This window comes from Glycine max, chromosome 10 (assembly GCF_000004515.6).
Source record: "Glycine max cultivar Williams 82 chromosome 10, Glycine_max_v4.0, whole genome shotgun sequence".
Classification (NCBI taxonomy): domain Eukaryota; kingdom Viridiplantae; phylum Streptophyta; class Magnoliopsida; order Fabales; family Fabaceae; genus Glycine; species Glycine max.
Window position 1 is genome coordinate 49429394 of NC_038246.2, and position 14351 is coordinate 49443744.

The 14351-nt window shown below is 30.5% G+C and overlaps 1 protein-coding gene across 1 annotated transcript; it reads left to right on the forward strand.

Annotated features, from left to right (window-relative positions):
* The first annotated feature begins 7500 nt into the window (after window positions 1-7500).
* LOC100778085 (LEAF RUST 10 DISEASE-RESISTANCE LOCUS RECEPTOR-LIKE PROTEIN KINASE-like 1.1) lies at window positions 7501-11727 on the forward strand. Its single transcript, XM_006589613.4, has 4 exons — window positions 7501-8344; window positions 8639-8685; window positions 9184-9423; window positions 9540-11727. The coding sequence occupies exons 1-4, from the start codon at window positions 7608-7610 to the stop codon at window positions 10541-10543; spliced, it is 2028 nt and encodes a 675-aa protein (XP_006589676.1). The 5' UTR covers window positions 7501-7607; the 3' UTR covers window positions 10544-11727.
* Window positions 11728-14351: the final 2624 nt, after the last annotated feature.

Consider the following 14351-nt stretch of genomic DNA (forward strand, 5'->3'; position numbering starts at 1 on the left):
TCCTTTACAGTTTAACATCACATTCGATTGGTAACATGAACACCAATTCGCAATAGTCACACTCCATTCTTTCTTTCCGTGTATTGTAGCTCCTGTTTGTTTTTGACTTATGTGGATGTCGTGCAACGAGCATTGGCTGTAGCCTAAAAATATGATGCATGGGATAAGTTATGAACAACAATTTATATGAAAAAAAAAGTAACACTAGGAGCAAATTTTACCTTTCGAAACGAGGGCAAGGAATAAAATTATGTTGAGAATCTTGATGATTGAATTAGTCATTTTAGATAACACAAATGCAATGTTCGATTCTTGAATTTGTTTAGGCAAAGAATAACACTATATGTTGTGTATTATTTATACATATGAGACTTTATAAATAAATTACATGTGTATCAATAATCAATTGGAAATTTTATTTTGTCAACAAAATTGGAAATTTGATATTTTTTTCCATCATTGGAGTAGTAATATACAAGATAACTATGTATCTTTGTGTTGTGTGAAGAAATTTGAGATTTTTTTTCATCATTGGAGTAATAATATACAAGATAACTATGTATCTTTGTGTTGTGTGAAGAAATTTGAGATTTTTTTCCATCATTGGAGCAATAATATACAAGATAACTATGTATCTTTGTGTTGTTTTAAAATTTTGAGATTTTTTTCCATGATTGGAGCAATAATATATAAGATAACTATGTATCTTTTTGTTGTGTGGAGAAATTTGAGATTTTTTTTCGATCATTGTAGCAATAATATACAAGATAACTATGTATCTTTGTATTGTGTGAATAATATCGCAAATATAAAAGGTCAAATTATTTAAAACGAAGATAAATGGTAGAAATTTTACAACTATAAGATCAAATTATTTAAGCTTATATACATTTTTCATATATGTAATTTAATTTTTTTTTTTTGTATTTTTTTCTTGTAAAATATGTTTATTTTGATTTTCATCTTTAAAGCTCTTTAGATAGTGTTTTTTCACCATTCAAAATATTTTTTTAAATGTTCAAAACATTATTTAAAGCTCTTTAAAGTTGAAAAACAAAATAAATACATTTTACAATAACTAAAACAAAAAAATGTAAGATAAAAAATAAAAAAATTCTAAATTATAAAGACAAGAAATTTATTTAAGCCAATTATTTAAAAGCTTAAATTAGTTTTTTTATGTAATTTATTATTTTTATTCAATTTGATTCTCTATTTTTTTATTCAATTCGATATTCTAATTTTTAAAAAAGGTTCGATTTTATTTTTGTTGTCCATTTTGTTTGTGTTCACTAATAGATAGACGAGGTTAATGAAATGGTTCTCCTATACAATAGCCACATAGAATCCAAACTTAAGAGTGTTAGACAAAATAAACATAAGGACTAAAAGGATTTAGGATTTTTTATAAAAAAAATCAAATGATCAAATTAAACTAAAAAAATATTAAAGGTTCTAATTCAAATCAAAGTAATAAATTTGAGAAAAATACTAATCAACCTATTTATTTAAAACCAAGAGAGATTGTAGAGATTTTGTCAATACAAATTTTTTAATGACTGGTTGCTATAATATTGCCTTGGAGTAAGAAAGGTGTTAGAGAAATTGTAGAGATTTGCTCAATACTACTTTTAATATTTATAACTACAAAATTACCTTGGAGAAAAAAAGGTGTTTTTAATCTTTAATCTTTTATGTAATAAAGAAGAAATTGCATAGATTTAGTCAATACACATTTTTTTATTATTTATTGCTACAACATTGCTTTAGAGAAAAAATGTTTTTAATATTTTATATAATAAAAAAGAAATTGCATAGAATGAGTCAATACCATATATTTTTCATGATTTATTCTACTATATTGCCTTTGAGAAAATATATATTTTTATATTTTTAAACAAAAAATAAATAAATTTGGTTCAAATTCCTGGTCTCAAATAAGAAAAACTTTAAGTAGTTGTTTATTTTTTTATTTAAAATTATGTTAATGTCTAAATTCATTGATATATTAAGTCAAATTTTTAATTAAACTAGTCATCAAATCAATAGATACTTCACATCACTAATATAGTAAGCTTAAAAAAATATTTACAGTTTATTTTATAATATATATATATATATATATTACATATGTAATATTTAAAATATTTATAAATTTATTTAAAATATAATGCTGTAATGTAATATTACTTTTGATTTATATATATAACAGATTAGTTTCAAAGAGAACATGTAATACTCAAGAGAAAAATAGAAAATGCAAGAGGACTTATTATCTTTTTAATCCTTAAATTTTTTAATAAAATTATTTTTAGTCCCTTAACTTTTTTTCATTCTTATTTTTAAGTCTCTTAACCCTTTTTAACCTTTCTTTTAATCTCTAAATGAATGGAAAAAAAGTAAGAAAAAAACAAATTAAAGACTAAACATAAAGCCAACCATTTAGAGATTAAAAACAAAAATCTTAAAAAAGTTTATAGAATAAAAAGATAAATAATTAACCCAAAACGAAATCATGTAATATTTTTTTTAAAAAAATATTGAGCTTCACTATGGTACAAAGTTGTATATATTTTGTGGCTCTTGGGCATAATTATCTCTAGAGTTAGATTTAGTTATTTTAAGGGGGGAAAATCTTAAAAGATGATAGAGAATGAATTCCACGATTGAATAATAATAACAATTATATAGCAATGATGATTGTTGTTTATTGAAAGCTTGTGGGTATGATACACAAAAGAATAGAAGCACATAATTGATAATATTCATCTTCTAATTTTGCCGGATCAACTAGTTAACTTGAAATTGAAGAGCGATTAATATGTTTCACCCTTCATAACTTATAAGTACATGTTGATAACAAAAAATAGCATCTTCAAATGACAAACACATTAAATTTATTTTAATCATTTTGAAAATTATGTATTTTAAAAAATATTGGGCTTCACTATGGTCACAAAGTTGTATAGATTTTGTGGCTGTTGGGCATAATTATCTCTAAATTTAGATTGTTATTTTAAGGAAAAAAAATCTTGAAAGATGATAGAGAATGAATTCGGTGATTGAATAATAATAACAGTTATATAACAATGATGATTGTTGTTTATTGAAAAAGCACATAATATTCATCTTCTAATTTCATCGGATCAACTAGTTAACTTGAAATTAAGGAGCAATTAATATGTTTCATCGCTCATAACTTATAAGTACAAGTTGATAACCAAAAATAATACCTTTAAATAACAAACACATTAAATTTATTTTAATCATTTTGAAAATTATGTATTTTAATAAAGAAAACAAGACAATGTAATAAAAAGTTAACTACTTTACCATCTCCGTTAACAACATACTTTTTTTTAATCACGTCTCGTTGAAGATTTTTACATAAAAATAACAATTGCTAGTCTCTCGTACAATACATGTACAGGTGAAATATAAATTTATAACGTAATTAAAAAAATCTCCATTAAACACGTATACTTTAATTATAGAAGCTTATTTTTTGAAAACTATCCCTTATATAGAGTTATAGTAAGTTAGTGTTTGGACGTATTGTGCTGACAAAAAAAATTAATTGTCGATGAAGACGAAGACAGGATGCGGATGACTAAAAAAACAAAACCCAAAGGCAAAGGTAACCCAGTGAGGAGATAAATTATTGTGCAGAAAAAACGCATGACAGCTAATCCAACAATTATTTGGTAATAAATAAAGTTATTAAATACATTAATAATTAATTGATAATGATATTCATATATTTCATTCTGTTATGACTATTTTTTTTTTTATTTCTCTTTGTCTTTTCTATTGCATCACATATTATATATATTATTGATCCGTTTGTTAAACTTTACTAATATTTTTTAAATAAATATTTTTAATGTGTTATTTTTTCTAAAAAAATAATTTTTTTTAATTTTTAATAAGGAAATTTTATGTTTTTTCAAAATCATTTTTTTCGATTAAAAAAAACAAGATGGACCCATTTTTTTTGTTTATTTATGTATTTTACTTTCCTTTATCTCTTCTCTCTCCATTACAATCCACCCTAAAAATGGAAGTGGACACTTATAATTTTCCTTAATTAATATGAAAATAATTTATAAACACCCAAATGTCAACTGACGATAATTTTTTTAAAAAACTTGATTATTGAGTTGTCAAATAATTTTTTTGTCTAATAAAAAATAAAAATGAACTAAAATAATTTATTAAATATAACCTGAATGAATGGATGAGTAATATTTTTTTATAATTACTGTAAATAGAATATTTAGTTTCTTAATAAAATCCTGACATATACTTACAAGTGTTGACTCTTTAGATAGGAGTTATCCGATTAATCATAAGTCAAAAGCTTTAATAATACTTAAAGATTATCATCTCTTTCAAAAAATGTATTAAGTCAAACTTAATTTTTTCTTACAAATTCAAAGTTTTGTTAGCATCTGAATTACATTGATGGATGAATATTTATTGTAACCTTACTAACAGACCGGTTCTAATGGATTTCTCAAAATAATAATCACATTTGATTTAAAAAAATTATTTCTACGATAAATTATTTTAAAAAATATATGAATAATAATTTTTTATTAAATAACTATGAGGTTGGGGTCGGATTTTTTCCGTCAAAAGTGAAATTTGAAATCGAAATGAAATGATTAATATTCGGCTTGAACTCATGCCTTGTCCCCGGTAATAATTAATTTATAAAATATTATATATATATATATATATATATATATATATATATATATAACACTAAAATATAAAACTATTAAATTAAATTTTATGTTATCATATATATAATTTAAAAATATATTATAATTATTATTTAAAATTATATTTTTTAAAAAAAATTTATAAACACGTCCGGAATGGGACATGACTGGGAAAATCTAACCCCATCAAGAATAAGGATGGAGATAAATTTACACCGACTTAAATTTTGAAGACAGGAGCCCGGCGAGGAAAAACTAAGAAGTGGAGACAAAGGTGGGATAAACAAGACCCCACAGTCCATTGCTATGCCTGGAGAGAAAAGAAGGAAAGGTTGGTCAAGTGAGGTCTGTAACTGCAAATTAAAGCTGCCAAACAAACAAGAAGGCATCATGCCATCCCAGAAACAAATGCAAACCCCTCCAACACCTCTCCCTTTCAATTCACCAATTCCCATACTAACATAACATTTCTTTATTTATTCACACATCATAACAGTTATAAACACATTGCTTAAAGAACTTCAAATACCAATTTTCTTTTGTCGGAAGCAACAAAATAATACTGATTATTTCACCTCCAACTCCAAATCTGCTTGTTTCTTGCACACAATTTGCCGTGGTCCCCACCACAAAGTGTTTGTTTGTTTCCTCAATTCAATTTTTCCTTGTCCAAATCCAAGGAGATTTGATTATGAAACCCATTGTCACTTCGTTTGCGGAAATTGGTCTCTTGCTTAGGTTGTATCATGTATGTCCATCTCACTTTCACACTTGCTGTCTGCTATAGCATGTTTTTCCAGTTCTCACTCCTCCCTCCCTCACTGTATTTTACTCCTTTTTTCTTGTAAAATAGAAAGAAATAAGGGGTAGCAGCTATTTGTTTTGTTTTTCCCTCTAGGGGAAGGAAATAGTGAAACAAAAGTTTAAAGATACCGACTTTTAACTGAAACAGAATGTGAGGGTGTTTGCTAGATAGGCTTTATAACTCTCAGTAAAAAGCCACTTTCTTCGTTCCATGAAAAATAGCTTGATCCCATGCTCTACTACGCCATCGAAATCTCGTGTCCCTCTATGGCCGCACTTCACGTCAACAGTTTATGAATTACACACTTTCTAACTTCGACCATTTTTTTCCAAATACTGTTTAGAATTAGAATATATAAATAACATTTAGTAGTCAACCAAATAGTTTTCTTGTTACATGTAATAGCTTTTTCAGATTGGATGTTCCTTGTTTGATCACTTTTGACGTGTGGGATTTTCAAAATAATTGGTGCGGAGACGAAAACGCTGACTATCTCAACCAATGGTTTTAATCTTAGATAAATAAATGGGCACCACAAGATTAACCAGAATTGAAATACATAATTATTTTAGCTTAATTGATAGTTTTAAATTAATGTTTTGAATATCTAATTACATTAATATTCGAAAGCAACTTTTGTTGTCTATAATAATTATTAATTAAGAAAATAAAAGTCAAATATATATAAGGGTGTCTATTAAAATATACTAATTGCTGTAAAAATTAATATTTATTATGCGTGAAAGTTATTCAATAACTAGTTAAATCTATTCAAATAAGAATATAGTATTAAACACATTAATTTTTTTAGCAATTGTTAAGACTTTAGGGTTTAGAAGTCTTGAGTGGTTCAGGACCAACAAGGTGCACGAAAGTGTTATTCACAGTTTCACATTTGATCGATCTGTATATTATCAGAAGAAGCGATGCTCGAAAGTCAAATTCCAAGAAAATAAAGTGTTCGGCATTTCCACACTTTAGTATAACTAGTCAACCGCTGAGAATCAACAAGAAGTGAGTAGTCATGCAATCAAGTTATATACGTATTGGTCCGACTTTGACCTGATACTAAGACTCGGGATACAGTGGGAAACTTTGAGAATATTTCTCGTTGTGGGAAATAATTTTAAGGTCTTTGATATATGATTTTTAAATAGAATAGGGTAACTCTATTGTGTATATTCACTTATAAATTCAGGCGTTTATGGTCTATTATTTTAATTTTTGTTTCAATTTGTACAACACACAGGATGATTAATTAATTATCTCAAGATATTGATTTTGATGAAAAACTAAAATTATATATTTATGTCACATAAGATTCAATGCTTACGGACTTTTCCTATCGATCGGGACCACACTCTTTAGGATTCACACCATAATAAGACTTAATGCTTAGAGAATTGTGTACAGCCGAGACAACATTCTCATACGGCTCACTCACCTTAAGGAGACTGACTCTTGGGCATGGGGAGTTGAAACCATGGCCCGACTCTCATGATCGAAAAATTGAAGCGATAGTGAGTATTGTATGGGATCAAACTCTGAAGATGTGATGACAGGGTCAGATAAATACCACGATATAACATGCATGTAAGTCACACACAACTATGCAACCCATACCATTTACTAAGAGACAAGATTGAATCCACACAATCACGTGGTAAAAAAGGACCAATGAGATCATTATGCATGGACATCATTGTTAGGTGTCAGGGGAGCACCATGTATAATTAGAGATGAATTAAATGACTAATATCAGATTCATCGTTAGACAATTAAAAAGATTATCTCATTTTTATTTTAATTATTATTTTTAAGAGTTGATATAAAAAAGTAAAATTAAAAACATTTTCTTTAAAGAGACGGCGCGCGTTAAGACTTGTGTAATAATTTTCCCAGTCAACTTGCGTATCAACTGGTTGAAAAAAGATTGTTATATAGCTTGAGGAAGTGACCAACAAATTGTGAGACACGATTGCCGAAATATAAACAGTATAGGCAGTTTTGGAGTCCATAAGAATATTTTCTTGACTTGAGGATGACACAAGGTGTTGTGCTTCTGTCAGCTGGAAATGTCAACGGTTTATGTGATCCTTTTGTTTTCTCATCTAACGGCGGTGCTTCTGTCAGCCGGGAATGCAAACGGGCACCATGATGAGTGTCCAGACTCATTTGATTGTGGAAGTTTGGGCAGAATTTACTTCCCCTTCACCACGGTACAATACCTGAACTGTGGTGCTTTGGCTATCCATGGTTGTGATGATCATAACCAAACGGCAGTGAAGCGTGTCCAGTTGAACAATGGAGGGAAACTGTTCCAAGTTACACAAGTTAATAGTCATCAGAGGCAGGGGTGGAGAACTAGTATTTCCATTACCGATCATGATTTCAGAATGCTTCTGGTAAATGGTAGTTGTATGGCCTTCACCTACAACATTATCTTCCCTCCCTTCTCTGCTTTCGGTTATTTTGATATGAAAAACAATATAACCTCCTTCAAATGCAGACACAATCAAACAGTCAACCATACAAATGACTTCATCAACTATACAGGATGTCCTTCCTCTGATTTTTACTTTGCCCCTCCATACTCTGATTATGAGTCTTTGCGCTCCTTAATCTCTTCATGTTCAATGGTTAAACTTCCCGTGAGACAAGATTCTCAGTTCTTCAAAGATCCATTTGGATTTTTAACTGCTGAAATTACCTTTGAATTCAAGTTTTCAAATGAATGTCTCCAGTGTTACCATGGAAGAAGAGATGGCAATTGCCGACTTGACAGCAAGGGAAATTTTTATTGCGCCAACAGGTAAATACCTTAACAAAAAACTTGTACAAACAGTTAATGGTTGCATGAATATTTATGTATACTACCAGATTTAATTTTTACAATCTGAACTGCTAAAAAACAAGTTAACTCCGTATGTTTTTCCCCCTCAGCACAACAGTTAAAATTTAGAAAATTAATTCCTGCTTGATTACTTCTATATTTAAGCGACTTGACTGTATTGCAGAACTTTGTTTTGTTAGCTTGACAGTTAAAGAGGCTCGCTGTACTTTTTCCTTATCTAACTGGATCAATTGCTGCTTTTAAATGATGCAGGAAAGCTAGAGTTTGGACCCGGATTCGGAAGCTAGCATTGATGCTAGGTGACGTACAAATTTTTAATATTCAAATACATCATGCTTCTAAATTTTAGTTACTCAGAATATTAGTTTTAGTTTTTATCAAAGTTTAATATGATTTTAGTTCTTATATTTACTGCTGACTAAACTAAAAATACACGTTTCCTGGTAAATGTATAGACGAATAACATTAATTTTTTTTATAAAAATTAAACTGGTATTTTAAATTTTAACTGTCTTTCAAATTTATGTAGAACTCCAAAGTTATGTAGGCGAATAGGAGTATTAGTTATGTAGATACATTTGAAAGATTAAACAATCTTTATTAGTAATATTCTTTAATCAGAGACATAGGTGAGCATAACTCCTTTAAACTAACTAACCACCCGAGGAGTTTTTTCCCCTTCTTAGGTTAGTTTGTTAGTTATAAGTTGGAAAAAATAAAACAAAATACAGTTAAATCTGAGACTCTGTCAATTGTGGAACTAATTATTGAAAAGCCGCAACCTTTGAACTTTGAAGGCACCGGCGTAGGACCATGGATCATATTTGGGTTGTTCCTCACGTTACGGCACTGCAAACGGAAATATGGCCAATCCAGCAGCAACACCAGTGATGATCCCTACCCAAGTCGTGACACAGAGAGTGACAGGATCTTCTTTGGGGTACCCATCTTCTCCTATATGGAGCTTCTAGAAGCAACAAACAATTTTGACTCCACTAGAAAGCTTGGAGAAGGAGGCTTTGGCACTGTGTACTATGGTCAGCATATAATATACACTGTGTAGCTCATTTCCATTTTACACATTAATTAAATATACAGAAGTTTTCAATCTTATTGATTCACTTAAATTAAGAATTGATCTTTTATAAACCAGGAACACTAAGAGATGGAAGGGAAGTTGCAATCAAGCATCTGTTTGAGCACAATTACAAGAGAGTGGAACAGTTTATGAATGAAATTGAGATCCTTACTCGCTTACGCCATAGAAATCTTGTGTCCCTTTATGGTTGCACTTCACGTCACGGCCAAGAGCTACTGCTTGTATATGAATACGTTCCTAATGGCACTGTTGCTAGTCATCTTCATGGTGATCTAGCAAGGGTTGGTTTGTTGACATGGCCTATTCGAATGCAAATTGCCATAGACACTGCTTCCGCATTGGCCTATCTCCATGCTTCTAACATCATCCATCGTGATGTAAAAACCAATAACATTTTACTTGACATCAGTTTTTCGGTTAAGGTAGCAGATTTTGGGCTTTCAAGATTGCTCCCAAATGATGTAAGCCATGTCTCCACAGCTCCACAAGGGTCTCCGGGGTATCTTGATCCAGAATATTTCCAATTCTACAGGCTCACGGACAAGAGTGATGTGTATAGTTTTGGGGTTGTGCTCATGGAGCTGATATCATCCATGCCAGCAGTTGATGCAGCCAGGGAAAGAGATCAAGTTAACTTGGCAAGTTTTTGCATTAAAAAGATTCAAAAAGGAAAGCTTAGTGAGCTTGTAGACCCATCCTTTGGTTTTGAGTCAGACCAACAAGTTAAAAGGATGCTAACTTCAGTGGCAGGATTGGCCTTTCGGTGTGTGCTAGGAGACAATGGATTAAGGCCTTCTATGGATGAAGTTCTGGAAGCACTCAGGAAAATTCAAAGTGGGAATTATGAGTCTGAGAATCTAGAGAAAGGAGATGATGTTGGTGGTGGTGGTGTTACCTCTTCCACTTCCTCCACCGAACAAGTACACGTACTTCAACCACCACCAGCTTCACCGGATTGGGGTCAAGCTGGAATTTCAAAGAATAAGTTACCAGCTTCGCCAATGTCCTTGACTGAGAAACGGGAAAGTGAATCTACCACGCCCAATGTCAGTGGTTAATTACATTTTTGTCTAATAATAACCGTAGTTTTTCACGTTTTGGTAAAAAAATATATATATGAATGTATTACCGAACTCTTTTTTCCCTTCAATGTTCATAGTTACTACTACATTACAGTAATGATTGATGCAGAGTCTCAAAGACGGGACAAAAAAGTAAGGAACCCAAGAAAGAAAGAAAAATCAAAGGGAGAAGAAAATTTCTGCAAGCTATTTAAAAGAATGTAACAAGTACTTATTAATTAATAACTATGTGTCGCATAAAATGAGTACATTTGTTCTTATGAGTCGCAAGATCATTCCGCCAAGTCAGCAACGGTGGAACAAGTATTTTATCGAGAGAAAAGAAGCGACATCGGAAAACGGTTCGGTCCTACTTGTGATTCCATGGTGATAATCCAAAGTATGAAAAGGAAAGTAATGAATGTGTATGGAAGAAAAGATGCAACCATTCCCAAAATAGATCCCATGCTTGTTAGAAGCAATCAATCACCTTTGTCCCCCTCACAATCATCAATATTCTGACTTTAACACTCTTTTAATAGAGAGGAGAACAACAGAGAGAGACAGATAGAGAGGGAGAGGGAAACAGATAACTTAGGAGATGGCAGCGTTGCAGAAATTCAAGCTGTTCGCGACGCCGTGTGGAGTGGGGCAAAGCCCAAGGACGAGCCCATTGATTCAATTCCGGCGGCAAGAACACGTGGTGGAGAAGAATCCGATGCGGAGACACTCACTGAAGGCCCTCTTTGTGTCCTCGGCGCCACCAGAGAAGCACGTGGCTGAAAATGAAACTAGTCCAATGTTGTTGGCTTCCGTTGCCGTTCCCCATTGTTCTTGGGTCTGTTGGACCAATTTCATGGTTGCTTTTCTATTTAAGTGTCCTTGAATATAATTGCATTTTAATTTCCGTGATCCTGCTGAGGCTGCTTCTATGTGTATTAGTTCCGTTATGGCATTTCGTGATCAGATATTCACTTACGTACTACGTATATCAATCTCTTAGATTGGGATGAATGCTAATAAATTTAAATGATTTGTCTCGATCTAACTTATTGAAAATCTTCTTTTGGGGCGGAGAAGCTGTTCTTTATAGAAGAAAACAAAAAGGAAAAGTTGAATTAGAATTGTCTTATGAGTTGGGAGAGGAGAAGAATACTTTCATAAAGCATGAACAATCAGTGTCGAGATAAGGCTAACATCAACAAACAATGCCTTTGGACTTGTTTGGCATTGAAAAAGCATTTTACCTAAAAGCTTGACTGTTTTAGTTTTGAAACTGAAAAAATGCATTCACCCAGGCGGGAATGAGAAAGTAATTCTTGATCGCCCAGAACAATTATTAGGTCAATTTATTTATTAAAATATCTCTTTTGCTAATCATCTTTTATCTTTATTTTTTTTACAAAGAATTATTTTACCTTTTAAAATTTCTATTTTTTTAAGTAAGTTCTCACTGTTTACTTTTTTTCAAAACATAATAATTACTTATATTTTTATTTCTTAGGAATGAAATCATATCAAATGCTCTACACTACAATAATATGGGATATATTAATTTTAGCACAATAAAAATTATTAAATATTAAATTTATCATAATAAAACTAGTTTTAATAAAATAAATAACTTTTTGATTTTTGTAGCGTATTTCTCTACTCTGTTTTCGCTTACAAAATAATTTTATATTTATTTTAATAAATAAATTATATTTATTTCTTAAAAAAATTATATAAAAGTGTTTATTCTAAAGTTATTTTTTTTTATTTTAAACAAATTCATTCGTTATTTATACACTATTCTTGCAATTAAATTTTTCTCAAGCCTTTTTAATGCATCATATCAAAGTTTTACTTAGATACAAATACAAGAAGATCCCTGTTTTATACACATAACTTAAACATAATTATCTAAAATAGCAAAAAAAAAAAAAAAACTCGCACATAAGATTGTGGTTTACCAAACATTTGGTATTAAAACTTAACGGCCTTGTCTAAAAAGAAGAAGTAACACCTTAAACGGCACCGGTTGTCAAAGCAATAAGACATTAGTTAATTTAGTTCAAGTTAAAAATATGCCAATTGACCCTGTTATTATCTTGTTACAAATTTCCATGTGTAATTCCTCTAGGAAGTTAGATTTCAAAGCAAACGAGTTAATGATAGGTATTTATTTTTTTGGTATTGAACAGGGACAAAGCCCCAGCCACCTACAGATCAGATGAGAGTTTCAACTCCCACAACATCATTAAAAAGAAGAATATGGACGCCCCCCAAGAGAGAAGGACCATGATACCTAAGGATAAGAAGTAATTTAACAAATAGTGATAATCGGCCTCATGACTTGGCTAATCATTTGTGATATTAGCTGATATTCAGTTAAAATAAATATATTTATTTGAATTTAGGTGTATATTTAGTAGATACATACATTTATTTGAATTATTATCTAGATGCAAGTTGTTAGGATTATCTCTAGGTGCATTTGAAATGCTGTTACATGCACCTATTGCCGTATAAATGTACAACCTTCGGTTCACCAATAATACATTCAAGAATCACATATATTTTCATTCTTATATATAGTCTATTTGGATTGACGTTTGTTGGCTTCAACGTGGATCAAGTTGAAAAAAAAAATTGCTTATGCATCAGAAGTTCTGAACGTTAAAATGTAGGAAAAGGTGGATCGCAATATGATCGAGACACGCTAATAGAATTTTAATAAAAACTTTTCTATTGATTTAAAAATAAAATTAATTTAAAAACTGTTTGAGATAATATACAGAATCATAAAAGTTTTGAAAAAAAAGTTAATAATTATGCAAATGCTGATTTTAAATAAATTTTTTAGAAAAATAATAATTACAATGGATTGGAATGGAAGACAAATAGGGACGGCTCTAGGTGTTTATACTTTAGTTTTTTTTTCATTTTACTTTATAGCTTTATGTTATTCAATACCATCTTAAACTGATAAGCACGTGTTAAGATTAAAAAAAAAAAGAAAAAGAAACTGATAAGCACGAGAATACTGTCATGTATATTGAACAATTTGATAGCTGTCCAATAAAGGCTGTAGACCATATATGTTCGACAAAAAATTGGGCTGTGAATGGGTGTCCATCTACTGAGCCACACATTTTACTGGACTATTGAAAACGATTACGCAATTGGGCCTCGTAGGTTTAAGCTCAATTTTTATATATATATATATATACAGTGACTAATTTGTAAAGCAGTTTTTTTAAGAGTATATCTGAAGCAATTAATATCTTAATTATACTATTTTTTAAAGTACTATTACATGTTGGCACCATATGATTAATCTTCAATCATATCATTAGCATATATGAGCCATATTATTTCCACATCAACCACATTAGCCATGTCATTAAGGAAGTTGACAACAAAGGCCAATCCTTACAATAAAAAATGTAGGCATAGGTAGAGGTGGCAAAACAGGATATCCCACCCAATGTGAGCTGGGCCAATGTAGGTGGCGAGCTATAACAAGCAAGGAAATAAAAAAAAACAAATTTAATCCAGGTCTCTAAAATGAAAGGTGGACCCTATAAAAAAACAAGAGTTTTTAAGTTTTTGACAGATTTTCACATGTTAGCCCACATTTGGATCAGGCTAGAATTTTGGTTTAATTTGGACTCAAAATTTAAAATCTATGCTCTAAATTTTAGTGGATGAATTAAATCAATATGACTATATGACTGATCCAACTCATTTTGTCGACGATAAGTACAGGACTAACACTTAATTTGTTTTAAACAAGCATAACAACTCAAATTTATGCAAG